Source organism: Chenopodium quinoa, unplaced genomic scaffold, assembly GCF_001683475.1.
Source record: "Chenopodium quinoa cultivar QQ74 unplaced genomic scaffold, ASM168347v1, whole genome shotgun sequence".
Lineage (NCBI taxonomy): Eukaryota > Viridiplantae > Streptophyta > Magnoliopsida > Caryophyllales > Amaranthaceae > Chenopodium > Chenopodium quinoa.
The window spans coordinates 1,021,440-1,048,816 of NW_018742334.1; the positions used below are offsets into that span (position 1 = coordinate 1,021,440).

The following is a 27,377-nucleotide window of genomic DNA, read 5'->3' on the forward strand; positions in this document are numbered from 1 at the left end:
ACCATGCAAAACTTGTCTTAGATTATATACAATTCAACTTATTACATGCTTTAAAGACGATCAAATAACTATATCATATCAAATAAAATCTTTAAGATTTTATATACATTTATTTGTCGTTAGTTACATATCTTTAATTTCGTAACTAAAAGAATTATGAAATATTCATGTTTGAAAATTACATGCAAATCTCACGACGACATCTCATTTGATGATATTTTTTTTCGAACAATTAGTGTAAATTTGTTAAAGTTTGGTCAAATTTGAAAATTAGATCAAATTATATCAAAGAAAAAAAAATAATTCAAATAAGACCATTAAGTGAACTGAACATAATCTTAGTGGTAAGAATTTGACCTCGTGATTTGAAAGTTATGGGTTAATCAATTTCTTCTAGACACTCTTCAAGGTAAGAATTATCTTATTCTTCTCTCACATTTTCAATGAGTCGAGTCAAACTTGTAAAATTAAATTGGATTGACACTGAACTTGTGCTTGTACATAAATTGCTTTCGGTAAAATCATTTTATTTGCTTCTATTTGAACAAAATGAAAATGGCTTTTGGTAAAATCAAAACTTCAAAAGCATGGTGGATTGGTGGGGTGAAGTTTTGAAAAAGCGACAAACATGGTTTGCATTATTTTCTTTTCATTTCGTCTCAAAAAATAATAATATTCTTTTCATTTGGAAGATTTAAGCTTATTTATATGAGCAAAAATATACTTTACTTAATATAGTTATGTATTGTGTAATCTTAAGGTGTAGATGCACTCATGCACCAGTGTATAAATGGAAGTTAATTGTATAAAAAAATAGAAAGATGATTTGTAACGAATAACGCCAAAATCAACCAGAAGTTACCCAAAGAAACAGAAACATGACACTATTTTTTTTTATGATGATTAAGATGGATTTACGGTAATCATTATGTACAACTGTTCGAAGTATATTATAAATTTATAATGCCAAAATCAACCAGTAACATATCAGATCAATATGTATTAACTATTAAGTTTCTTTTTTTACTAGGGAGTATATTGAAACAAATCTCATAAAGTCTCTTAATTATTTTTCTTAAACTACTCGTAGTGCAAACGTTAATATATTGCATAAAAATATTACATATTGGGCAGTATTTTCCAGTAGGAAAATGTGTACAAATACTTAAAAAATAATGCCATTTAAAACTTAGTTTGAAAAGGACTTTTCGTTATCCAATAAGCTTGAAACATACAGTAGTATATAGAAAGCTTTAAAGATAGATATATACTTTGAGGAAGCTATTAGTATCAATTGTCAAAAGAAAAGTGACTTTAAGCTAGATTACGTCTCCCATTAGCATGCAAAATCCTTTTGATCGAGAGTTGATCTGACTGGTATTATGAATTCCAATAATCTTTAAAAGCTTTAATCATAGATACGTATCTAAGGTCTTATATATCTATCGTCTATCCCAACATGTTTATTGTACACGAGTCCTATAAACATACACAAGTACATGCAGTTTACCGACATAACTACATTAGTTTACTTATGAAAAGTCTCGTTTTAATAGGATCTTTCTAACTTCAAACTAGATATGTTTAGTGTACCTATAGTCCTATACTAGCTATGCGTATAAAAGAAATTAATTTCTACGTTCAATACAAAATTGACACGCAGGATGTCTATTTTTATCATGTACGGGGGCTAGAAAAATTAAACTTGACCATGAATTCTGTGAAAGGGCACGCAGTTGAAGCTTTAATTTGAGATGAGAGATGTTGCGTATAATTAAGTTAGAGGAGTATACCAAAGTGAATTAGTGATCCAAGTCAATGATATATACTACGTACTTGGTATATATGCTACCTGAACTTTGTAAAAATTACCTTTAGGATTAATGCTTTTCCCATGTTCATCTATTGAATTCTAATTGGTCTAAATTTGTAGGTTTAGGGTAGAAGCATATCTAGCTAGGGTTGCAACTTGTAAAATACAAAGATATGCTTTAGATGATTATGACATCAGTGCTTGCATTATCAAGATTAAAGTGAAATACGAGTATAAATGAACGTAGAAGATCATGTTAATTTGTTGGTCTTACATACTTATTTTGGCTTATGTCAAAACTCAAAACAATTAAATAGATTAGATGCTAATAAATTGGACATGATGTTGATCGATAGATTGATGTTCATACATAGCTTCTTGATGACGATGACAACAATATAATGATTATTACTCCTCGTCTTTCACTAATAATTTTTTAGTTGATTTCGATCATCTTAACTTAATTTAAAAACTCAATAGCTTAATTTTCTCAACTTAACTTGGGTTGAATTTGAGCTTGACTCAACTTTAATTCAAGATTGGTTCGACAATAAATGTTGCTTGTTTTTTAATAGTACATGTGTTGAGCTAAGACATGATCGGCATACCATGCTAATATTATACAAAAAGTTACCATATTTGAAACTTAGTTCTTAATAGGCTCTTGAAACGCTAAAACCTTTTTTTTAGGAAAGCATTAAAGCATTTTATAGTGAATGGATATTTGCGTTGCACCAAAAAAAAATATTGAATGGATATTATATTATTATTACTTAAAAGTAGTCAAAGTAATATCCACAAGAGTAAAAAGAGGTGAAAGACCTTTGAATTTCAACCAAAAGAACGTCAAAAACAACTCTAACAGAATCCATCCTATATTTAAGAAAACTCCCCACCAAAAACTAAATACCATGTCATCAAAACGTTAATTAAAGTGATTGTTAGTTAAACATTTCTCCTTTTTCCCCCTAAAATTGATTAAATTACATAAATATAAACAATTTATAAGATAAGAATTTAAGGTTGAGCTAAATTGTAGGATTTTTCACAGCATGTTCTTAGGAGGTGACGGCTCACGTACGGACATGCCTATTTCCATCCAAATATCTATATTTGCCTTCTTCTTCCCCTTCAATCCTCTATGGTTCTTATTACTTGTTTTTTTCTCTCTTCTTTTTCTCTCTAATGAAGCTTTGTGTTTTCCTCTATTTCACTCTTCACCCTCTTTACATTACACATATAACATAGTGAATCTTTTTACTAGAACATACATATTCTTTTTTAACCAAATGTGCCCTAGTACACTTTTCTCACTCGAGAAGAAATGATCGTTTTTTCGATGCCAAGAGAGATTGTTCATCGTCATGTCTTTGCAAGATGTCATCGACCCGCCTCCTCCTCCTCCACCACCACCTCATTCTTCCTCTTCTCCTCCTCCTCTTCCTTCATCACGACCAACTGATGATCATATTTCTGGCCCCTTAATTGTAATTCTTCTAATTAACATTTTTTTATATATTTATTTACCTATATTTTGATTTTTTTTTTTACAAAAAAAAATTTGTGTTGCATGTAAAATGACAATGCATTGAATTTTTATTAACAAACGCTTGATTATTTTGTTCGTATTAAAGGTATGGATTAATAATTAATTTTATATTGAAAAGTATGTATTTTTGAAATTATATTTAGAATTAATGCATTTTATAGGTGATAAAATAGTTTAATCTACTAACTTTTTTTAAGAGCATGAATGTGGTATGTAATAGGTGGTGTTTTCGTGCTCGAAACCTATTAGTCGTAATAAAAAAAAAATAAAAAAAAAATAAAAAAATATAAAAAAAGCATGGTAAAATCATAGCATACATAAAAACAAATTATTATTGCTATGAGTAAGAGCAATTTGAGCGTATTGATGCCATTAATAGTCATATATTCACTTTGCAATAGATTGTTATGGGATCCTTTTAGTTTGTGTAGCTCACTTGGATGTTCCTAATTGATATAAATGAACAAAATAAATGACAAAAAGTATTATTTTTGGCATAAAATAGACTTTCTAATTAAGTACCTTTTTAATTCTATTTTCACACCCAAGTCTAGTCATTTTCTTATATGGCTACATCTAAACCAAATTCCAATATTCCTTGAAATTTCTTTTTCTTGTAAAAATGGTAGTACAATTGTGCTTCTTAATCTTATCTTGGTAAGCATCAAGTTCTTGCATTTGCTTGCCACATTGCATGGAACATAAGATAGAGTGAATAAGTAGTCTAGTTGCTATTAATTCCCATAAATAGATCATTTTGATGGACTTAACTTTCTTTTTTTGCTCGTTATTATAAGGGAAATTAAATCTTCTTTCTTTGTTTGGGTGAGTTCACACATCAATGATGTGGAATGGTATAGAAATTGACAAAGATGTTGCTTATCATTGCAATTTAGGGGTATAAAAACACTACATGTTATGCCTATTAGTAACTCTACATGACATGTTTTTAGAACATAAGACGTAGGTTTGCCTTTTAGTGTTATATATCCTGCATGAATGGCATTGAGAGGCTAGCTCTCTACATAGGTTGTTGGTGAAGCTTCAATCGCAAACTAAAATAGCATTCAACATGAGAAACTCAAAGGACCTGAAGGTGATTTAAAGTTTTATAACGTGTTAGAAGCTTTTTGTTTACACTCTATTAACATTAGTTCTTTTTTAATTGGATGTAGGATGATATTTCGATCCCCAACATCAGCGCTCAAATCTTTGACTTTTGTGACACCGACCTGTTCACTGATACCTTACAAAATTCTGAGGTCACTTCTAGTCCCAATTGTTATTGTTATGAGGACCAAAACTCTTCCTATGCTAGCGCGATAGTTGATGAAGATAACAAGAACAAGTTTAGTACCGAAAACTTAGAGATACATAGTAGCTTACAAAATGATCAAAATGCTACCAATGCTAGTACCTCCGGCAGCACCACCACAACCGCCAATACCTTAGTTCAAGACCGCCACAACAACCACCACAGTAGCGGCCTCTCTATAATCTTCGACCCCCAAGTAGAGATCGACAATGACATATCGGCCTCAATCGATTTCTCCCCCTCCCCACCCTTCTCCACAACCCCTACATACAACCTCAACCCAACCAACAACACCCAACAAGACCAATACCATCATCTATCCTTAAATGATGTTGCAATAAGCAATAGCCTTAACCAATACCCTAACACAATTGACCCTATAGCACTCCCCCTCATGGCGGTGGTCCCACCGCCTTTAGGCCCGGTTTTCGAGGATGATTGCCTATCATCAATCCCACCTTTCCTAAGGCTAAACCCATCAGCAGGTGCTACTACTACCTCTTTTCTTGACCCTTCAATGAGCTCTTTCCTGCATGGGAATCTTAATCCTGGATTAGGCGCTGATAATTCCGGTATTTTCGCCGGAAGCTTGTTAATGGCATCGGATTTACAACCCAAAGAACTGGATTTTCAAGCAGATAATAGTGGAATTTTCTGCCCTGATCAATTGCCTCGTTATAATTCAGGGGATATGCAGGTATTTTTTTTTTTTTTTCGATTTTTACATTAAATTAAAAGATAATATGATTAAATAAGTCACGAAAGCCTTAATCCTGAAGGATGGGGTCGACTACATGAACCAATAATTACACGTCTTTTATATATGTTCATTAAAATCGACCAAAAAAACAAGATTAATTAACTTGTTTTCTTGGGTTTTGGACTGTTTTTTTGTAGGCATTTAGCAACGAAAACTCGCAATTGGGAAGTGCAGCAACAAGTTCAGCTCCAATGACAACAGAAATAGGAAATTTGGAAGAATCAACCTACAAAGTTGGCAAACTTTCTGTTGAACAGAGGAAAGAAAAGATTCATAGATACATGAAGAAAAGAAATGAAAGGAATTTCAGCAAGAAAATTAAGGTTCATTTTTTTTGTTTTATTACTCAGCAAATTTCCTCCGAAGAAAAAGATTATGAACATGTAAAATTTGTTACAGTATGCTTGCCGCAAGACATTGGCTGATAGCCGGCCTCGAGTCAGAGGAAGGTTTGCAAAGAATGATGATTTTGGAGAGAATAATAGGCATATCAACAACAATGAAGATGATGATTATGATGATGTAAGTTCTTTATCTTTGAAAAGTTCGGGTCAAGTCGGTTCAAATTGAGTCATGTGTCAAACAAAGTTGTGGTATCGGGTTATAATCAGGTCAAATTATTTGCCGTGTATAAATAAATAACTAAATAAGTTATATTATTATATCGTAATTTGTATGAATTATTTCGTGTACAACTTTGGTTTGAGATAGGTAATTCAGATCGAGTTATTATTAGGTATGTTAGGAGTCTCGTCTAATGTATGAAGTAAAATTACAGGTAATGGTGAAAGAAGAAGATGAAGTGGTAGATTCCTCGGATATATTTGCTCATATAAGTGGTGTGAATTCATTTAAATGCAATTACCAACAAATTCAATCTTGGATTTGAATGAAAGCACAACACTTTAAAGAAGGGTCTTAAATGAAATTAGTCACACAAATTATATTTTTGGTGGAAGGCCAGGCATTTGGTAAATGATCAGGGTTTGTACACCTTCAAATTCTGGAATAAATAAATTTTAAGGAATAGATTTTCTTGAAGTAATATTATAATACTCAATGTAATGATAATATACTGTAGTTCTCTTGCAATTTAGAATGAGCAAAAATAACAATGTAATTTTGTAGGAATTATTGTTGTGTTATCTCATATATGTGGATATTATAATGCTTGTACTTTCCCATATTATGGGATTTGGTGTAGAATTTTCTAAAGTTTTGGTAAATAAAGCAGTGAAGTTGTAGACTATTTAAGTGCACCAATTAACTTTTACATTCATTTTCGTTTGTTTTTGAAAATGAGATTTTTTTTTGATTTTTTTTTTGTTTAATCTAATTGAATAAGGAGCATTATTCAAGACAAATATACAAATACAAAACTACCTACTTGTATAAAGTTTTAACAAAAACGCCAAACAAGATACTATTCAAGACCAAAATACTTCAGTTTAACATCTTATCAATATCAACTTTCAAATTTTAAATTTAAATAGAGGTTCCACAAAACATTCAAGAAAAAAATATATAAAGAATAGTGTGAATGATTGAGCTAAATTGCTTAAATTTAGCAATTGTCAATTATTGGCTATAATATTTTTGTATTCAAATTTAGGGTCTTGGAATAAACGAGATAAAATAAAACAGTTTGAAACTCAATTATTTTTCCAAAAGTTAGGTAGTTTAACAGCTCTAAAAGACAAAACTTCCTAATCAAATGTTTAATTTTTAAATAATAACTTAGATCAAGGTTCAATTTACCTAGCCTACGTCAAAATAAAATTTTAATCAACCGATTATAATTGGTGTGTATCAATTTATCCGTAAATTAGGGTATTTAGAGAATATTTGAAGACAAGCAAAAAATATTATATTTGCTCTTGCTTTGAGTAATGGGAAAGTGAATAATAACCTGAACTAACTTAAAGATGTGTATGTGGTATTTTGCTGTTTTTGATGATACATTTTCAATTTTGTTTATTTACTCTTTGTGCTGTTTTGGTGTTGTAAATCGACCACTTCTTTAGCTTATCTAATGCGAAAAAAAAAGTGTACGGTTTTGTATCCTTCTTATTTGTTGGAAAATTATATACTTCAATTTGTAATCAATCATACAGATTTAAAAGCTACAGAGTAACTACTAACTATAAGATGGTACGAACAAAATTATTAATTATTAATTAAGCAATAAAACAATGTAGTACCATGTATACGTAATGGTGTCATTTAATTAGATATATTTTAATTAATTATAATTAGTTGTTAGGTTGTATGTATCAAACCCATTTAATATTTGAATTAGTTTGCTGGGGATGGGCAAAAATGCACCTTAACTCTAAGTGGAGTATAAAATTAGCTAGGCTTATTAATTAGAAATAAGGTTAGCATTACAAAAACTCTTTTAAACTTTGTAATTCGACAGGGATGAAACAAATGTATTGTATGTTCTACTTGTGAGTCAAATTAAAAATGACATGTTTAGAAAGAATTATCGTTAGATTGAGATTCTAATTTTTACATCCGTTTGATGAATTCCAAACCCTATGCTAATAAAGCTATAATGATATGATTAAGAGTTAAATATTTCCACAAGAGTTAGTTTTTTTTTTTTTAAAAAAAGAAGTATTTTGACAAGAGTTAAGAGTATGACAATACAAGGTCAAAAATGTGCCAAATTTATCACAAGCTCACAGTAATCGTGTGAGGTAGATTGCATTGAAATCTCCTTAAAGTCAAGCCATTACTTAGGTAGTTGCATGTTTGACAAAGGTTTTATATTAGTTCTTACACACAACTTATCCATTGAACACTTACCAACTTCTCCATATCACATTATTTCACACTGAAATGGTAATAGGGAAATCAGCTTACAAAACTTAGTAATTGACATAGCATAAACTGTTATTTCTTTAAATACTTAGATTGTTATAACAACTCCGACCATTTAAATGTGAGGAAGTATAGCAATCATACATGATCGGGAAAAAAAAAATACACAAGTAATTTGATATGGATATATCATATTATTGAAAATAAAATGTTTTGGTCAACAAAGAAAATTGTATAAATGAAAAACCCATTGAATTTGCATGTAACTTAAAAATATATCATCGAGAACATATCTTAAATTCAATTAGATTATTTAAAATCACTGACAATTAAAGTGTAACGTTAAACAATCGTTTTGGTCCTTGCTTCAACTCACCTCACAAGGTCTAACAAGTGAGTAGGAATCTAGGATGAAGAAACATTGATCTTGAAAAACAATTGTGATTTGGAAGGTTGGAACAAAGAAAGCACTCAAATAAGGAAAGCAACCAAGATGTAATAAATGTCCGAGGATAACTAAAAATCTAATTAAAACTCAAACATAAGGTACAATATTTTATTGACCAATTTATTAAATTTATCAACTCTGTACGAATATATGTTCCTGATTTTACGATTCCCCACCACATTGATCCTCTTTCTCTCACCAGTCATTTTCATTAATATTTAATTAAATTAAAATATAAAAAGTTAAAAGATAAATAAAAAAAACCTGTTTGTCAGCTTCAGTCAAACTCAAGACTTTTGTATGTGTGTGTGCTCAACAGCTCAGACTTTCCTCTTTCTCTGTCCTCGCTTACCAATAACCCAAAGTCCTTGCTTGGCCAATGAAAATACTTCGTTATATTGCCCCATAATTATACGCTGTATTCATAATACAAGTAAAATATCAACTTATGGAGTAATAAAATGAGTGGATGAGTGAATGTGAAATCAACTCAAGAAAAGAAAATAAGACAAGTAAATTAAAACACGACTAATCGAAAAATTGGGCAATTAAATTAGGACGGAAGTACTATAAAATTAGGTGGGTCCTTTGGAAATTTTGGATTCCAAGTTAGTTTTTTTTTGGAGCACAAAAATAAAATTGTATGTTTTCAACTAAGAACGTGGCTTACGATTTTTAGCACCTTAATTACCCATTTTCAGTTAGTTTCTTCTCCACTTTCTCTCTCTCTATCTCTTCTTCAACAGTTTTTTTTCATTGGAGCATTTCGTCGAGAAGGTGGTGGGCGGTTACTTTTAAGTTTGAGGGATGAAAAAGTTGTGAATTTTTTTGGGAATTGGTTGGGTTTTTTCATCTGGGTTTTTGGTTTTGGATCTTACACTCAAGGTAATTTGTTAAAGTTTTGATTTTTATAAGTGGGGAATGTTTTGATTCTCTGTTTTGTGATAATTTCTTGTTCACTTATCTTATTCATTTTAATGTTGATTTTTTTTTGGGCTTTTATTTCCTCAGTTGGATTGTTAGTTCTGTTTTTATTGACTAGTATTTGATAAACGACTTGAATTTAGTTTTTGACTTAGTTGCCGTTCTTTTGATTAGTATGTTTGTGGTAAATCTGAGTTTCATGCTATGTTTGGCTGTTGTTGTGTGGTTCTTGGTGTAGCAAAAGCTACAAAGGGCAATTATGTAGACGAGATTCGATTATGCTGCTAGTATATTGAGCATTAATGGATTGTAGCTCTGAAGACTGGACTTATTTATGCATTAGAAAATTTCTGAATCTTCCATTTGTTATAGTATATGCTTTTGCTTGAATTATATACTTGTTATTTGACTTATTTCTGGCTTATGATATTAATGGTCCTTAACAGCTGAATAATTTTTTTTACTGTTTAATATATGATGAATTGTATTTTGCATGTGGTCTTCCGAACAGGATTAAGAAATTCATACTTTGAGACCTACTTGATAAATTTTGTTCTACTGATTGCATTTTTGCACTGCCTTATGATTTGGTTTACTTTAATGTGTTCCCTAATCCGGCTTCGGGTCCTACAAGTTACAATTACATGAAATCATTCTATACTTTGAGACCTTTAGCCATACTTTGTGTGCTACTTGATTGTTTCTGACCAATTGATTGTATTGCCTTTATGAATGTTTTGCTCTCTGATCTGGCCTCTGGCCCCATAATTAGAATTAATCCTTTGTTACAGAATTTGTTGTCACATTATCCTCTCAACTCGTCGTAGTTAAGGATGTGACTTGATTTTACCAGACCCCGAATTGTAATAATTCATCCTCGCTCTATCACTTCTAAATCATGTCATACCGAGAAATCTAATTATAAACCAATTCAATGTTTGGAAAGCTGAACATTTTAAAGTAGTATATGTGACAATTTATTGTAGATGGGGTGTAATCCTTTTTCTTCATACCATCTTGACAAGTCTCTATATAATGCTTTTTAATTTTGTCTAACGGTCATTAGGATATAGGGCCGGCTAGTGCTTGCTTTTTGGTAAATCAGCTACATGGCCATCTCTGCATGCTTATTCATTCAAATCTTTTGCTACTCTTCTGTGGCTCTCTGTCTTTTAACTCTTATTTTGTTTAGAAATGAACTAGCATTTGATTTAATATTTTGGTAACCTTTTTTTTTTTTTTTTTTTTTTTTTTTTTTTTTTTTTGTGTGTGTGTGTCATGTAATGTGTTATTTAGTTGTAGATTCATCCTCTTGATTATTTACTGATGCAAAAACTTTATATTGCCATGTCAGATTCACTTGATAGACTTGACCTAGAAAGGAAACAGGCTTAAATTGGTTTTCCAACTGGTGCAGTTGGGAAGGAAAGAGAGACATCTGTGTCGTTCCCGAATGAACTTGATTGAGTGCAGTTAAGCATGGAGCACACTTGTGCTGACCGATACAAAGATGAACAAAATGAAGGAGAGCTATTGCGTAACTGTAGCAGTATCCAAGGATCAGCTGATCAAAGTGCTTTGTACATGTCGGATTCTAAAGCACAGACCTTGGTCAAAGGTGGAAAACCTGGAAAGACACTAATTTTAAAGCTGATGCAGTCAGAAACTTGTGAAAACTGGTTTCAAGAGCTGTTTCACAGAAGATATCGTGGCTTAGGGGTTAAAATCCCAAAGCAAGTTGTAAGTTTGGATGAGAAGTATTTGAAGCATTGTTTGGAACTCATGCAAATGAATGCGTCGAAAGGAGCTCCTTGTTCTTTATCTGTAAATTTGGGTTCTTTGGATTTGGGATTTGTGTCTGATCATGCATCAGTTGGGGGAAGAAGTTCCTTAGATGTGACAAGCTATGCAATTGACTATCCAATGGCCCTTGGGGTTGGAGATTTAGATTTGAGTTCTGGAGATGAAGATATTGTTGGTTCTGTTATGGGAAGCAGTAGTATGATGAGAATACTGAGGAGCCCTTTGTTTCAAAGACTAGGTATTTTAGATCATAATGCAAGACCTGGAGGTAATACCTTGTTTAAAGATAAAAAAGGCATTCCCTCAGATTACCACGGCTCTCCTGGCAGCTTAACTGCTAGTCCCATTCGCAAGCCTGGAAAGGAATCCTCAGCTCTCAGGAACCGGGGGTATGGATCAGATTCTGTACAAAGAAGTGGAGGATCTGTCCTCAATGATCAGTGTTCTGCATCTTCTCTTTCTCCATCTGGTTCTCAAGGAATGCTTCATTTTACATGGGATAACGGAATTCCACGTTTTACCTTCACTTTAGATGACCAGAAAGAAGTTTATGTGGCAAATGCATGGAGAGTTGAGGTAACCAATGATAAGGCACTGGACTATGTCTACTCTTTTCATTTGAAAGCAACTGGCCCCAAAATGTATGATATATCTTACAGTGAGCCTGATTTAATAGGCAAGATGAAGGTTTCAACAGCCTTTTCTCTTTCTTCGAGTACTTCTAGAATTATGGAAACTGAGTTTGTTCTTGTTGGTGCTAATGAAAATCAGGCCAGAGAGATTCATACCTTTTCCCGTAACAGTAGGCGAAGTAGGAAATTGTCGAAGGTTATGGATGTGTTTAAGGCTGGTCATTCGTTTAAGCAGAGAACCCCCTCTTTGTTTGGTGGCTCAAGTGCTATTCCTGAAGATTTATCTCCTGAAAAGGGGTTAGAAGCATGTTGGAACTCATATCAAGAATGCAAACCTGATCTTTCAGAAGATGATTTTTTACCAAATCTTGAAATGGCTGCAGTTGTTGTGAAAGCCCGATTACAAGAGGAAGATCATCAGAAGAAAAAAGTTGGAGGTTGGGGCCTTAACTTTCTCAAGAAAGCTGGGAGCCAGCAAAATGTTGCTTCTTCAGAAGCTTCTGCCTCTCCTGAATGTTGTCTGAGGAATGTTGGGGATTGTTCTACGAGTATGGATATTATAGTGCCTGCTGGTCCTCACGGTGGGCCAAGAACGAGGAACGGAGGACCAACCAATCTCATAGACAGATGGAGATCAGGTGGGAACTGTGATTGTGGTGGATGGGACACTGGTTGCCCTCTGAAAATCCTCAAGGCAAAGCCAAAAAAAGAAGAGGGTTGGCCGTCTTCAGAGGCACAGGAAGACTGCAAATCATTTGAGATGTTCACAGAGGTGTGTGCTATGACCTTTTACCCATTAAATGATGCCTTCTTATGCATATACCTCATTGTGGCTAAATCTTTCAGTGAATCTCTTCAAAGGTTCTCACAGTACATGCCATAAAGTAGGTGATGAATGTCTTAAGAAGATTTAATTCTAGGTTAGTGTTACTCATGTGGGCTTTTTAGTCATTAGCTTATGGACAGGTAAGACGCTTAGAGGGTTTAGACTTTAGATGGCCTTTTATGTGATCATTTGTCCTTTTAGTTTCTATATCACATTATTCACATGACATCTCGTATAAGATTTGGTAATTTCAGACACATGAAGGCAAAACTTGATATAAAACTACCTGAGGACAACATAAACCTTGTATGGTATGAAGTCCTATGAACACAAATGAACCCGTATTGTTACAAACATGACTAGCTTATTTAATCATGTACTTTGTATATGATTTTTGTTGCATTTTGTTAATTACCTGAAATCATTGGAAACTTTTGCAAACATTGCTGGCCTTTTTACCCTTGTTGGTAGCTCTTTCTTTAACCATGTTTGACAAGAGCTTTTATTTTCATTTAGTGGACTACACATTATTCTATGGATAAAATTAACCTGAATCGTGAATATTTTAGAAGAAGCTGAATTGTAAATTTTCAGTTTTTACTTTATTTTGTTTTTTGGTGTGTTTAGATGCATGTTGATCAAAAGTTTATCTCCTGAGCAATATTCTATCTCCATTTATGATATATTGATATGCATGATTTTTGAACTTCTTGATTCAAAATTTTTGTATTTCCATGCATTTGATCATCATGCATTCCACCTGTAAAATTGTCGAGATAAACTGACATGCCATTACTTTTCTTTCAGGGCTCTGCTCAGATAACGCCCCCAATAAAAATGGTGAACATACGCGAAGGCTTGTATTTCATCAGCTTCCAGCCTTCTTTTATGTCAGCTTTGCAATGTTTTTCAATTGCAGTGGCAATTATTCATTCTCAGTGCCCAAGCTTTCGTCCGAAACATGTACAGGACTGAAGGTCATGAAAGGATCAACATTTTTTTTTTTCTAGATCTACCTAGATTAGCATTGTATGTGTGTTTATAGCTGCAGGTAAATCAGAATTAGGTTAATTATACACGATTTTTTTTAGAGCTCTTAAATTTCTTATATTTACGGGGGTGATTTATATTTATTAGCAATATTGTTTGTGTGTTTAGTTGATTGGTGTGTGGGTAAGTAGGTTCTTAAACACTTCAAGATAAGTAGTGTATAATGTCTTCTCTTTTTTTTTTTTTTTTTTTTTTTGTCAATTGTACAAGTTGCTGATATTAATCTGTACTCAGAAGAATGATGTACTTGTTGTCAATGATCAAATGGAAGATTCGGATATTTTGCTTGACATTATTTAGGTTCGGTTTAAGTGTTTATATACCATATTTGAAATCAGAACTTCAAAATATTGTGTGAACTTGTTATTGTTGCTATCTTAAACATATAAACCCAATTACAGGTCAACGCTTGAGAGTAGAAGGGGGAGCTAAGGGATTCCCCATACTCCAAAGCATTTTGTAGTTAGTGGGCTGGAAATTTTGACCTTAAAGTCACAAGGTGAACTTCTCACCAACTCCACTTACTAATGAATGATATGGGTTTTCGAAATGCTTAGGCATCCTTTGTTTCATCAAGGAAAAACCCTAACCTCTCTTTCCGTCCTTGAGGCTGGGTCAATTGAACTAAATAAAGTGTCGTGTGGTGAGTTCCCCACCAACTCCATCAAACTTTGCTTGATATTAATTCGAAGCTATTGATTTGAAGTAAATGTTTATTTTAGACTTAGGATTACTTTGTATAAACGTTGGTGTTAGTATAGAGTACTAAAAGTATAAAAAAAAATTGCGTTTTCTATTTGGTTACACCAAATTACTAAACGGGTAACCCTAAATCAAAATTGTTACCTTTGACTTACCGAGTAATCATTGACCAACCGAATAACTTTTGACCGACCGAATAACCTTTGACCAATCTTTGACCAAATAACCCCTAATAAGTAACCCATGACCGATCAAATAACTTTGAGTAAGTAACCCCGCCATAGTGTAATAAGCCACATATGGAAGTTTGTTAAAAAAATTGAATAATAATTTAATTCCTAAAAGAAAAAAATATACTCAGAAAAGGTCATTTTGGGAAATGTAGCCCGAACAGCAGAAGTGAGAATAAGAAGCCGAAACCCTAATTTAAGGGTGTGGTATATAAATATCCTCATAAACCCTAATCGTCGTCTTTCTCGCCTCTCTTCTCTGTTACTCTTTTTTCTTCTACTGCGGCAAACATGTCGAAGCGAGGTTCGTTTCCGATTTTTTTTTTTTTACTTAATTATAATATTAAATCCCCTCAATTACTTGTGTTTCAATTGTTATTTAAAGATTTATGCTGTTGAATATAGTTAGATTAAATTAGCTAAAAGTAGAGCTGAAATTGAATCAAGTTTCCAGTTTTTACCAGCTTGATTTGTTATTGTATTGCTTTAATTTTGAACTCCCCATTTTAATTCCGCAAATGGGTTTGATTAGAAATGCATTTCTCTAAATCCCCAATATGAAAATGTAATTATTTTTATTTAATATATTTTGTATTTGTTTTTTGCTTAATTAATATGAAATTTGTTTCATTTGTGGGAATAATAACATTGATGTACTAAGAAATGGAAAGTTAGCAGCTTGGGGAGAATTTGCAGTTTATGTAAATTTGTAGATTTGGTTATCTGAATGCATTATCATCTACTTTGGATGAAATTTCTGGGGAATTTGTTGTTAGACTATGATAGATTTTAATCTAGGTTGTTGTTGATTCGATGTTGGTATTTTGGGGTATGCAGGACGTGGAGGAAGTGCTGGAAACAAGTTCAGGATGTCACTGGGTCTTCCAGTGGCAGCCGTCGTGAACTGTGCTGATAACACCGGGGCAAAGAACCTGTACATCATTTCCGTCAAGGGAATTAAGGGTAGACTCAACAGGTTGCCATCAGCCTGTGTTGGTGACATGGTCATGGCTACTGTCAAGAAGGGAAAGCCTGATCTCCGTAAGAAGGTCATGCCTGCGGTTATTGTGAGGCAACGCAAGCCATGGCGCCGAAAGGACGGTGTCTTCATGTACTTTGAAGGTTGTTATTCATCTCATTATGAGTTTAATTTGTGCTTGTTTCATAATCTCTCCCATTTAGTTGTTGTTAGGCGAACTTAATTCGGATTTTGGAGATGATATAGTTGTGTGACTGAGAACAAAAGGGGTTTGATTGGCATTATTTCCTATGGGACTCAATGAATTTTAGATGTTCCTTTTCATGTAAATCATATCTCTTGAATGCATTGATTTGCTTTTTAAAAATCTTTTTTAATTGAATTTTACCTTTTGCTGACAATCAATTGTGTTTGTTTCTATTATAGATAATGCTGGAGTAATTGTCAACCCCAAGGGTGAAATGAAAGGTATGTGATTGCACCAACTTTGAATATTATGTGGGATTTTTGTGACACATATTTCAGGAGTAATTTGACATGGTAACTTAGAATTTCATGGCATGTGGTAGACTGTTCAATTTCCATGAAACCTGAATTTATAGGGAATGTGTAGCATGCTTATCAGCTTATGTAGTGGTTCAGAAAAAAAAAATGTTAAGTGAGGACTGGGTAGGTAGGTGAAGTAAACTTCCCTTGTCATCAAGATTTTGTTACAAAGATTTCCCTTGCTGTTTATCAATGGAACCTTTTGCACCCTACATCCCATTTCCTGATGTGTTGATTTATGATCCAAAACACAACACAATCTTGTGAATTAATGTTGTACAAGTTGCTTCTTACAGCTTTTGACTTGTACACAATCAACCCTTTTCTGTTTTTGTTAAATTGAAAAAAGTCTATTCACATGTTTTGAGACTAGCATCTGATGTGTTTAGGTGTGAACTCTCTGTTATTTTGACATGGCTGCATTTCAGTGTATATGTTTATAACATTTGTCCGAGACATAAAGCATTAGAAACTTCACCTCTGTGGGTGTGTTCTGAACAAACAGAACATAAAAAGCTTATTATGCCAACGATTTTACTATACATGAAGTTTACTTCTCTGCTTATTGCTGATTACAATATAATTGTTTATACATCCCAGTCTTAATCCATCTCTCTCTGTGTTTCAGGATCTGCTATTACCGGTCCCATTGGAAAGGAGTGTGCCGATTTGTGGCCAAGGATTGCTAGTGCTGCCAATGCCATTGTCTAAGAGATATCGTTCAGAAGTTTCCAATTTTGTTTTGCTATAATCCTGAATGTTTGTAGTTGGATAAATGAACAATGCCGGTTTGGTAGGATGTGTTAAGTCAATCTGTGAGTTTGCAAGATATTTATAGTAGAGATTAAATACATTTTGTTGTTTGCAATTCACTTATCTGCTAAATGTTAATCAATCATCTGTTTACAGACCCATCCGATTCAAATTTGTGCCATCTTTTGTTTTGGTTGTGCAAAAGATGCACAGCATAGAGTAGGTGCAATTGAATGATTTCTTCCCCCTTGCACACTGGTTAGTGTGGTTATAGTGAGAACCTTGTTGATGGAGTGATGTGGTTATATGTTTTGCATCTTTTGTTAGCTACTTGCCTACTTAGCTCTGAAGCAGTGAAGCCCCCGGCCAGTTATCGTGTCATTGGTTACGATCTTGGGCATAATTTTGGAGAACTTGCGACTTTGGACTTGTGTTGCTCCCTTAATTCGGAGAACTTGGATAATTATGAGTTATGACTATGTACTGTTTAATTTTGGAGAACTTGTGAGGCTGTGTTACTCTGCTGCTTGCATGTTGCATAATATTGGAGATTTACACCCAAGTTCTTTCATTTAAGAGGTCACGTAGCAATTCAACCTTGTTCTTCTACAAGGATTACACATCGCAAAGATTACTAAGTTGTAGGATGGCTCTTATACTGTTAGAATTATGGTTCCCTTTTCATGTCTAAAAATCAGCTCTGATTTTTTGAGCATAGGTCATTTGTTACTGCCTTACTGGTGCCCAATCAGTCTTGATGAAAGTTCAAGCACCTACAAACTCAGTTATAAGTTTTATATTAGACGAGCTGACAAGTAGAGTCTAGAGACCAAGATTCAGAGCTAGGATAACCAACTTGCAACGAATATACATGGAACTATGGATGCATGCTCTAAGCAGTTTCATTATCCACATGCATTACATCACTGTCCTCAGATATGCAACACTGTTTCTCGCTACAGCGTTGTTTTAACTACAAAAGCAAAAGAACTCCTGATGATACTTCCGGACCCTTACAGTAGATGATCTATGAAACGCTTAATACATCTTCCCTTCCAAACCCATATTCATCTTCGCACAGTACTCGAACAAGCTGCCATCAAAACACCGTCTCACAGCCTCTTTAGATAAGAAACCTTCTTCATCCCTAGCAAGAATGTAAAGCATTCCCCACTCAAACTTACTCGCAATCCTGTAATATGCCAAACCACACTCAATACAGGTTCACAATCTTGCTCAATATGCTCACACAAATTTACAAGACAACCATACTCAATTATAAAAATGGAGCATACCAGCCAAATGGGTCAAACGCTACCCTGTTCCCCTCCGTCATGCTCCAGAGTTCTCTAAATGATAGCTTATCGGGGATTGTATGAGCATACTTGCTGAAGGCGTTCTCTAGATTGAAAGGAACAAACCTACAATTTGGTTTTGTTAACATATGTATTTGAAACATAATTTTTTTCTTTGAAAGGACTTGCGAATGTACCTTCCTTCAGTGTCATAAGTTCCGGAGTCACTCCCGTGCTTAGCCCTGTGCATATTGTGTATGTATATTGGGAAGAGAGGAGACGGAAACCACCCCTTCATATGTGAGGGTACATGAATGAACATTGTCAGTTTTAAGGCTGATTTTTATTTTTATTAGTACAATTAATATAATTACTCTGTACTTACATCAAGAGTGTACCAACTTAGCGCTACATTAATGACTACAGCCATGATTATGGAAGCAATAATGTTAAATCCAACCATGCGTAATCCTGCAATAAGAAATAGCTGAGGGATCATCCATAGTACACTTATATATCGAAGTAAAATGCTTATAATTAAGAATTGTAAAACCACAATAACATTTGCAAAGCTAGATAAACAAGTTTTTTTTTTTTCTGTCCCCAACAAATTTCTACACTATACATTTTTGGGGTAAACTTCAAATTTTGACCACGAATTTTCATTAGTCAATAATTTATATGGTCAAGACATAATTTTTATCGAATAATGGAAGTAAAAATTTACCAGTGAAAGTTTCCCAAGGGTATATGATTCCATCATCATTTTGGTCAAAAAAAGCAGCATGTTGTTGAAGAACACTGAGTCCCTGATGATGATGTGCTGGTGTTCCGTTAGGATGGTCTGTATCAGGTGCAGACAATGCTCTTGGTAGATCTTCACAACATATAAAAAGAGGCCATCAATTTGCATTACAACACAAAGTTTAATTATTTAATGAGTGAAAACAAGGCCGTCTTGAAGATTTTGTGGCACTATTTGATAGGCAATGTACATTCCAAAGTGCTATATGGGATGTGATTAAAGATGGAAAGGTGAATGAATTTGGGAAGTTGAAATGACTTAAAAAAGAGGTGATTGAATGGGTAATATATAAACCTATTGAGTTACTGAGTTACTAGTCGATCATACTACCTATTAGGCTATTAATATGTAGTAGAGTATGTACTACGAGTAATTAATTTTAGGATGAAACCTTTTGTACTTATATGTGGTCAAACTCTTATTTGACATAAGGCATTGCCTGTCCTAATGAAATACACAACACATTGAAGAATAAGAAGTGAATGACTATCTTATTATAGACCTAGTGAATTAGTAGCTTAGACCACAATAGTACCTATTATATTAGGCTATTATTATATGCAATATAATACGAGTATGTACTAATAATTTTAGATGAAATTCTATTGAACTTATATGTGGTCAAACTCTTATCTAACAAAAGACTCTGTGAGCATGAGATATAAGTAGTACTAAAAAGAGGGAAGCTAAGGAAAATGAGATAGAAGCATACAAGGCTTAGGAAGGGAAACCTCCAAGTCGGAGCGGACCCTACGCTCGGCAGTCGCAGGGGCATATGGCGCCTCCGTTGCCATTGAGCTCCTCACCATCTCTGTCACCCCTATTACGCTTTTCGCCGCCAACTCCGTCGCCATGTAGACACTTTCCGACGATCTCTAGTACTTTCTACACAATGATCTGATGTAGGTAGAAATATTGTAAGATTTGGTAAACATGCACAAACTGAATTAAACTTCCGTATGAAGGAACAAAAAGGAAAGTAGTGTAGAAATGGTGGTATGATATCGTGGCAGCAAGGAAGATACGTGTAATTGTATAGTTGACAAGTCTTGCATGCAATTTTGCAAATGTGGCTCCTCTTGACATTTGGATTACGGAGTATTTCTTTAAACGGGTCATTCGGATTGGATTCAGACTGGGTCAATTCGGATCGGGTCATTTTCGGGTTGGGTTTGAATCAGGTCGGTTAATTTGGGTTTCAGGTCAACATTTCAGGTTGGATCAATTTTTGAAACCAATTTTTGGGTTAATATCGGGTCGGGTCAATTCGGATCGGGAGTTTGATTTGGGCCACCATAATAAATTCACTTAATATAATAATTGGAAAAATAAAGTAAAATCATTAAGAAATAAAAAAAATCGTGAGTACTTAATATTGAGGAAAGATAGAAGTCCTAAAATACACCATTTCACCCTATTAACTTCAGGAATCAGGTCACTTCGGGTCGAGTAGATTCGAGTCAATCAATTCGAGTTTAAATTGGGTCACTTAGGGTTGGGTCAAGTTTGGGTTTTGGGTCAATTTCGTTTGGTTCATTTGGGTGTCAGGTCAACTCCCTTTCGGGTCGGATTAGTTCAGGTTTGAGTCATTTTCGAGTTAATGGTTTCGGGTCACATATCTGATCATTCGGGTCGGGTTAGGATTGCCAGGTCTAGCTTAACCTAGACCTATCTAGTTGTCGATGATAAGTTGCTAGTTCGAATCTCCTCTTCCAATCTTAACTTATTTTTATTACAGAGTAAGAAAGTAGAAGGTAAAATGGTCGGAAAATTTTATTTTTGAGTCAATTTATGAATTGTACCTTTTTTTTTTGTTAAATAATACCTTGAATTTAATTTATTTTAAAATCCACCACCTTCCAACTCAGAAGGTGGTGGGTCGTCGTTAAGGGGATGTGGTCGTGTCAGAAGGGGTCATTAGTCGCCGCCTAGCCGAGAAGGGTAGGTGGTGACAAGGGTGATCAACTGATCAAGTAGTAAGGACATGATTGTCCATTTACACTAAATATTAACGGTAATGATAATTATTGTTAGCGATGTTTAGCGATTCACAAACCAGAACCAACTTTATCAAACCTTAACTTGTACCCGAGCTCGAACCAAACCCGAAATACACATCCGATTTGACATCACTTATTCTCCCCAAATCTAAATGGACCAAGATCTTTAATTGAAGCCCAAACCTCAATCAACCAAGTCAACAATACAATAAGCAAACCGACCTTCTAGCTCATACCCAAGCAAAGACCCAACATCTATATAGAGTTAGAACCCGACAACCTCAATCTCCCCCTTTCGAGAGGTTTACACCATTACACAAATTTTACCTATAAGAATTCAACAAACCTCTCTTTTTCGTCGCAAAAATATGTCGACCGAAGTTGCAGCGGAAATCATGGATGCGCCGCCGGCAAACGAAGCGTCGGAAACCACCAAACAACCCCACAAATTAGAGAGAAAGTGGGCGTTTTGGTTTGACACTACTAAACCTAAACAAGGTGCTGCTTGGGGTTCTACTCTTAAGAAAGCCTATACTTTTGATACCGTCGAAGAGTTTTGGTGGTAATCTTTTATTTCCCCTTTTGATTTTTAGCCCAAATTTTCAATTTTTAATTTTGATTAATTTTGGGTTTCTGGGTGGGTTTTAGATTTTGTCAACTTTGATTGATTTGTTGTTTTATGAACTGGGTTTTACTTGTTTTGAATTGGGTGTGTTAATTTGTTTATGCTGTGTTGCAATTAGAGTTTTGCTAGTTAATTTGGTTTAATTTTTGTGATTTTTGTTGGATTTAGCTCATGTTTGTGCCCTAATTTTAATAACTTTCATTGTATCTCTGGCATCAATCTAACTTATTGTCGGCTTAATTATGTGTTTTTATGGGAAACATGAATATGGCGATTGGAAATATTATGCTAGATCATGTAATTTATTTGGGATTTCTTATTTTCGTGTTTTTATGTAGATGTTTGATTTTTTGTTTTTGGGGGGAGGGGGATTCTAGTGTCATTTAGGTTATTTCTAATGCAATTATTGCCTCCAACGTGGAGAATCCTACGATTCGAGGGCTGTGGAATACAATATGTTCAGGCGATGCAAGAGCTGTATTCATTAGTATTGAAGAATCGTATGTGTTCTTTTTATTGGGTGAATGAGATGTCCTTTTGATTGTGAGTGGGGGAATAAAGAATATCATCCTTACTTATTATTGAATTTTCCTGTCAAACGTTGTGCATTTGATTTGAACATTGAATACTTTATGCAGCCTATATGATCAAATATTCAAGCCCAGCAAGTTAGTTGGAAACGCCGATTTCCATTTGTTCAAGAATGGGATTGAACCAAAATGGGAGGATCCTGAATGTGCACATGGAGGCAAGTGGACTGTTTCTGCTAACAGAAAGACAAATCTCGAGGGAATGTGGCTTGAAACTGTAATTTTCTTAACTTTAAATAGAAACTTTTTTACCTCTTTCTCCAATAAACCCTTTTTCCCCCTCTAAATACTGATTATTGATATTCTGCTTTTGAGCAGTTGATGGCTCTAATTGGGGAGCAATTTGATGAAGCTGATGAGATATGTGGTGTGGTTGCAAGTGCACGTTCAAGGGGTGACAAGCTTTCATTGTGGACTAGAAATGCCGCGAATGAATCTGTTCAGGTTTGATGATTAATTCATTGATTTTGTGGCATAACTTTTTCTCTGAAGGATAATGTGTGTTAGCCATAAGCAAATACCTTTTGCTATCAATGTGAACTATAATGTCAACTAGCTTGGTGTATTCAGTTTGCTATTTACTAACTTCATGTTTGGCCTTATACTTAATGCTCTTCTGCTGGACTTGAGGTTTATGGATTTTGGACTTTAGATATAGGGATGTCAGCTGAGTGAATTTGAAAGTGTATTCGTGTATGATAGCATTATGTATTTGGATAACAGGATAAGTGTACTTGGTTGCCTGTTTTTTATATAATTTGTAGAAATGATGCTCAATGATTTTGATGTCTGCCCACAGTCAATAACTCAATACATGTGGCATACACTTAGGTGAGTTAGGTCTTGGCAGTTTAATTGGTTCTTTGCCTTCTATATGTCCATTTAATGTATAGAGATATCAAGAAGGTCTTTTAAATAGGTGGGAGAAAAATGTAACTGTGGGATTAAGCGGCCTCTAGATGGATGTTCAAGGTTAGCAGGGATTCTAAATGAAAGGATGAAATGTAGAGGAGACTATATAGTTAGTAAATTTGGTTTGTTCTTGGTAGTTTGTTGAAGAAAGGCTTCATCAATATGGCCAAGGGGGAAGTGTTTTGGGTAGAGAATCCATAGTTTCCTTTTTGGGGTACTTGGTCATAGTTTTTTACTATAGGCAACTAATATCTTGACATTTTGGGATATGGCTATTGCTATTAATCTTCATGCTTGAGTTTCAACCTTCATTGACTAGATTTTAGGCTATTTATAAGAATAGCAGTTTTGATTTTTCTGTGTGCTGCTTAGGAGGGAACATGAGACTGTTGATGGAACAACAGCTATCTCATAGGCTTGTTGGAAAATGAGGTTGGCTCAACTTGACATCTCCTAGCTCCAAATTAGCAGGGTCTTGTTGATGAGAAAGATTTTCCAGGATTAGTGAAAGGATTAACAATTAAAATTTTCATTGTTGGGTTGCAGGTTTGTGGCTGGAGGTGTGGTGGTTTGTGAGCTTAAAAGTAATTTATTGGTTAAGAGTTTGGTATTGTCCAATCATTTGGGTATCATGATTATATTGATACAAAAGGATTCTATCAATTTGCTTGTGTATTGAAGCCTCTCTGTGAGGTCTTACACTTATTCTTCAGGAAATGAAACTGGGATGGACAGCAATGTGTTGTGTGCTACTAGTTTCTATTTTATTTTATCTTGGTTCACAAACCTTCAATAGGAACAGTAGAAAATGAATGGGAGCAATGCAGTAATTGTGCCATATTGTTCCACTCAAGGTTTGACAGATTTTCCTTACAGTGTGTTGAGATAGATTAGAGGGGAGGGAAAGAAGGGGAGGGAGGAGAAGGGGTGGGAAGGGAAGGGGAGGGGAGGGAAGAAAGATTTATTTTCCTATTAAATCTCTCCATTGTTGGAGATATTTAATCTCTCCATTTCTTTTCTCTCCAATTCCCTTCCTTCCACTTCTACTACCCAAATGAAAGATACTAGTTCCCTCATTTTCCTTCCCTTCTTTTCCCTCCATTTCTTTCAATCCAAACAAAGTGTTAAGTCATATACACCCTCCTTTTTAAGTGGTTGCTATTAACATAAATATGTAAGATAGAAAGTATTACCAATTTGAGAATGCACCAATATAGTACTTTGAATGAATGGAGTATCTTGATATTGAGGTGTACTGTCCAACAATTTGAAGAAGTTTTACAAAAAAGAAAGGAATCGGAGGGGAGTGCAGTTGGACTAAATCAAATAGTACTAGGCGAGTTATGGGAGTATAGGCGACTAGGCGTATAGGGTATCGTGAAATTTATGGTGCCTAATAAGTCTGTTGCCATTGCAATCTCTTGGTGATTTTGTGGCAAATTAACAGTGTAATGTTGATTTTGATTTAATTTTTGGCTCTAGTATCTCATTTTCACTTTGTTTTTTTTGTTTTTTTTGGCTCTTCTCATTCAAATTATATCCTACACGCAAGTGCATGATGCATATCCTGATATTGAAAAAAAGACATAGTTCAGAATAATGTTCACTTTTTAAAATTTGAACTTTATGTTCCTTCGAGTATGATACACATCATGCTTAAAAGAGAGAGCATCTTATTTTTTGCTTCTGACTTTCTGAGATGGTGTTTGGTTCAATTTTATTAAACAAAATGAAAAGGAATAAGATAAAGAGGTGAAAGTGTAATGATGTCTTTTACTTCTAATAGCTGTTTGTTGCAACTACTGAATGAAATCACATGCTTTTAATTTCCGTTGTGTGGTTAAAATGTCTGGCACACACGTTCATCATCTTCACATAAATAAAAACTGCTACTTTAGTTTCGAATCTGGTCAAGTAGAGATTGCTTTCTGATTAAAGTCTGTGACTCTGTGTGCTCAAGAACTAAAGCTTTGTTTGGATAGCAAAGAAGGAAGGAAAAGAAGGGGAGGGAAAATGGAGGAAGGGAAGGGAAAAGAAAAGGAGGGGGAGGTGAGCTCCATTTTCCCTCCAAATCTCTCCAATTTTGGAGAGATTATGGTTATTATAGAGAAAGGGAAAATGGATCCCTCCCTCTCCTTCCCCTTCCTTCCCCCAATCTTTTACCCAAACAAGAGATTTTGTCCCCCTCCATTTCTCTTCTCTTCTTTTCCTTCCATTTCTTCCTATCCAAACAAAGTGTAAGTGAAGGACTGAAGGTCTTGCAGGCAATTTATCCCCTTCTCTTCAGTTACCTAAAGCTGGATGGCTCCTAGGAGAACACACTGGACTTGCTAAGCACCTAATTTATCCTAAATGAGTGCTGGAGTGGAGAAGACCAATCTTCAGCATGCCTAGTACAACATTCGAATACATAACTCACCTAATTATAAACTAGAGAAGCAGATACAACCACTAAGACACACACCTAGGCTAAACCACTATTCACCTAATTATGTGTTTCACATGTTTATTATTGCATTAGTCAAAAATTGTGGCTTTACCCATGCTAATATGATTATTTTCATGCTACGATTCTGATTCAGGATTGGCTTGTGCCTTATGCATTATTTTCATGCTGTTCTGTGTACGGTTAATAAGACCCAATGAGGTTATTTACATTTTTTTTGGGCCGGGGGGGGGGGGTATGCGAGTAGGTTGCTACAAACTATCGGACGTCGACACTAATTTATATTCCCATCTCTGTTCTATTCACTGTAGTTCAAATATTCATGGTTTTGGTTTTCAATGGAACAGATGGGCATTGGAAGGAAGTGGAAAGATATAATTGACATTACAGACAAAATTAACTACAGCTTTCATGTAAGTATTACATCGGCTTTTTTGTTCATGCTGGAAGTCAAATGGATCACATACTAATCCTTAAATTTTCAAATGTATCAGGATGATGCCAAAAAGGATAATAAATCTAACAGAGGCAGATACAGTGTGTAAGACCCCCAATTTCATGTTGATCTCTTCTCCCTGGGCAATTTTGCTTTAGAGGCTCGGCTTCAATTTTTTGTGCACTACAGTTTGTTTTATCTGTTTATTGTGGCCTTTTAGGCTTCAGATGGGTATAAGCATTCAACCTATTTCCTGGTTAATTTCACAATTGTAATTTTTGTGAGTTTTGACCCCCCCTTTTTCCAGTTATTGATGAGTTTGCATATGTTATACATACAGAATTTAAGCTTATGCACTTTCAGAAATCTATCTTAGACTCGTGTAATGTTGCCCTTGTAGCTAGATGAAGTTACAAGGTTGGATTATTGAAAGCTATTTCAAGATATGTTATTTGTGTTTTGACCACTTTGATAATGCATCATACAAACAAGATACCTGAAACTATCAGAAACAAACATTAAACTGCAGGGGTTTAAGGTTCGTGATTTAAAGCTGTCAAACGGCTTAGGTGCTCTAAAATTACTCGCAAAATCCAAATTGAACTCCTAATGACCTGAACCAAACGTTTCGGAATTTGCAAATTTAGTGGTTGATTGATAATTAAACTCAAACTTTTAGGTGGTTGTAGTTTGTGGAGGAGTTTGGTTTTTATGATCGTTAACGCCTTGCTATGTTAACCATTTTCATGATCGTTAACACCTTGCTATGTTTAACCAAACAACTTGCTCAGTAAAACTCTACTAGAATTATAAACTCAATAGAAGTGTAACTTCAAAAAAAAAAAAAAAAAAAAAAAAAACAGCTCAGCATTGTTATATTATGTTAGTACGTGTCTAATGTGTAGTTATTCTTGTTTATATTGGTGGAGCCATGAATATGTTGTACATGAAAGATATTTATTTGACGAATCCCACTTTGTGGCTGAGATTTGGCTCATTAACATGAGGTTCATTTCCCACTTGGAGGGATATGGTTGGTAGATCATACTCTATGTATGGTTTTTTATAATTCACTCATTTTTTCCCTTTAAATTCATTTCAAAAAATAATAA

At 34.4% G+C, this 27,377-nt stretch overlaps 5 protein-coding genes across 6 annotated transcripts; 4 read left to right on the forward strand and 1 right to left on the reverse strand.

Moving 5' to 3' along the window:
* The first annotated feature begins 2,587 nt into the window (after positions 1-2,587).
* LOC110692897 lies at positions 2,588-6,823 on the forward strand. Of its 2 annotated transcripts, none has more exons than XM_021869976.1 (5): positions 2,588-3,300; positions 4,538-5,374; positions 5,575-5,760; positions 5,837-5,959; positions 6,216-6,823. In XM_021869976.1, the coding sequence occupies exons 1-5, from the start codon at positions 3,178-3,180 to the stop codon at positions 6,324-6,326; spliced, it is 1,380 nt and encodes a 459-aa protein (XP_021725668.1). In that variant the 5' UTR covers positions 2,588-3,177; the 3' UTR covers positions 6,327-6,823. The 2 variants fall into 2 exon arrangements, with proteins under 2 accessions (XP_021725668.1, XP_021725672.1); XM_021869980.1 differs by lacking the exon at positions 2,588-3,300 and adding an exon at positions 4,188-4,458 and having other exon boundaries at positions 6,216-6,822.
* A 2,343-nt stretch (positions 6,824-9,166) lies between these two features.
* Positions 9,167-14,236, forward strand: LOC110692913. The gene is made up of 3 exons (XM_021869993.1): positions 9,167-9,596; positions 10,990-12,842; positions 13,704-14,236. The coding sequence occupies exons 2-3, from the start codon at positions 11,115-11,117 to the stop codon at positions 13,869-13,871; spliced, it is 1,896 nt and encodes a 631-aa protein (XP_021725685.1). The 5' UTR covers positions 9,167-9,596; positions 10,990-11,114; the 3' UTR covers positions 13,872-14,236.
* A 793-nt stretch (positions 14,237-15,029) lies between these two features.
* On the forward strand, positions 15,030-17,315 carry LOC110692923 (60S ribosomal protein L23). Its single transcript, XM_021870004.1, has 4 exons — positions 15,030-15,182; positions 15,716-16,000; positions 16,284-16,325; positions 17,032-17,315. The coding sequence occupies exons 1-4, from the start codon at positions 15,170-15,172 to the stop codon at positions 17,112-17,114; spliced, it is 423 nt and encodes a 140-aa protein (XP_021725696.1). The 5' UTR covers positions 15,030-15,169; the 3' UTR covers positions 17,115-17,315.
* Positions 17,316-17,970: 655 nt separating this feature from the next.
* On the reverse strand, positions 17,971-20,219 carry LOC110692352 (peroxygenase-like). Its single transcript, XM_021869362.1, has 6 exons — positions 19,969-20,219; positions 19,179-19,328; positions 18,837-18,922; positions 18,649-18,743; positions 18,452-18,577; positions 17,971-18,348 (listed from the first exon to the last, which is right to left on the reverse strand). The coding sequence occupies exons 1-6, from the start codon at positions 20,108-20,110 to the stop codon at positions 18,195-18,197; spliced, it is 753 nt and encodes a 250-aa protein (XP_021725054.1). The 5' UTR covers positions 20,111-20,219; the 3' UTR covers positions 17,971-18,194.
* Positions 20,220-21,526: 1,307 nt separating this feature from the next.
* LOC110692931 (eukaryotic translation initiation factor-like) lies at positions 21,527-26,731 on the forward strand. The gene is made up of 5 exons (XM_021870016.1): positions 21,527-21,818; positions 22,520-22,688; positions 22,790-22,915; positions 26,177-26,242; positions 26,324-26,731. The coding sequence occupies exons 1-5, from the start codon at positions 21,625-21,627 to the stop codon at positions 26,372-26,374; spliced, it is 606 nt and encodes a 201-aa protein (XP_021725708.1). The 5' UTR covers positions 21,527-21,624; the 3' UTR covers positions 26,375-26,731.
* Positions 26,732-27,377: the final 646 nt, after the last annotated feature.

Coding starts and splice junctions, on each gene's coding strand:
- LOC110692352 (XM_021869362.1), bottom strand. CDS start 20,110: ATGGCGACGGAGTTGGCGGCGAAAAGCGTAATAGGGGTGACAGAGATG. Junction 18,923..19,178: donor CCCTTGGGAAACTTTCACTG/GTAAATTTTTAC, acceptor TTCTTATTGCAG/GATTACGCATGGTTGGATTT. Junction 18,349..18,451: donor GCGTTTGACCCATTTGGCTG/GTATGCTCCATT, acceptor GGCATATTACAG/GATTGCGAGTAAGTTTGAGT.
- LOC110692923 (XM_021870004.1), top strand. Junction 16,001..16,283: donor TGTCTTCATGTACTTTGAAG/GTTGTTATTCAT, acceptor TTTCTATTATAG/ATAATGCTGGAGTAATTGTC. Junction 16,326..17,031: donor CCCCAAGGGTGAAATGAAAG/GTATGTGATTGC, acceptor TCTGTGTTTCAG/GATCTGCTATTACCGGTCCC.
- LOC110692931 (XM_021870016.1), top strand. CDS start 21,625: ATGTCGACCGAAGTTGCAGCGGAAATCATGGATGCGCCGCCGGCAAAC. Junction 22,689..22,789: donor AGGGAATGTGGCTTGAAACT/GTAATTTTCTTA, acceptor GCTTTTGAGCAG/TTGATGGCTCTAATTGGGGA. Junction 22,916..26,176: donor CCGCGAATGAATCTGTTCAG/GTTTGATGATTA, acceptor TCAATGGAACAG/ATGGGCATTGGAAGGAAGTG.
- LOC110692897 (XM_021869976.1), top strand. CDS start 3,178: ATGTCTTTGCAAGATGTCATCGACCCGCCTCCTCCTCCTCCACCACCA. Junction 5,375..5,574: donor ATAATTCAGGGGATATGCAG/GTATTTTTTTTT, acceptor GTTTTTTTGTAG/GCATTTAGCAACGAAAACTC. Junction 5,761..5,836: donor ATTTCAGCAAGAAAATTAAG/GTTCATTTTTTT, acceptor AATTTGTTACAG/TATGCTTGCCGCAAGACATT.
- LOC110692913 (XM_021869993.1), top strand. CDS start 11,115: ATGGAGCACACTTGTGCTGACCGATACAAAGATGAACAAAATGAAGGA. Junction 12,843..13,703: donor CATTTGAGATGTTCACAGAG/GTGTGTGCTATG, acceptor CTTTTCTTTCAG/GGCTCTGCTCAGATAACGCC.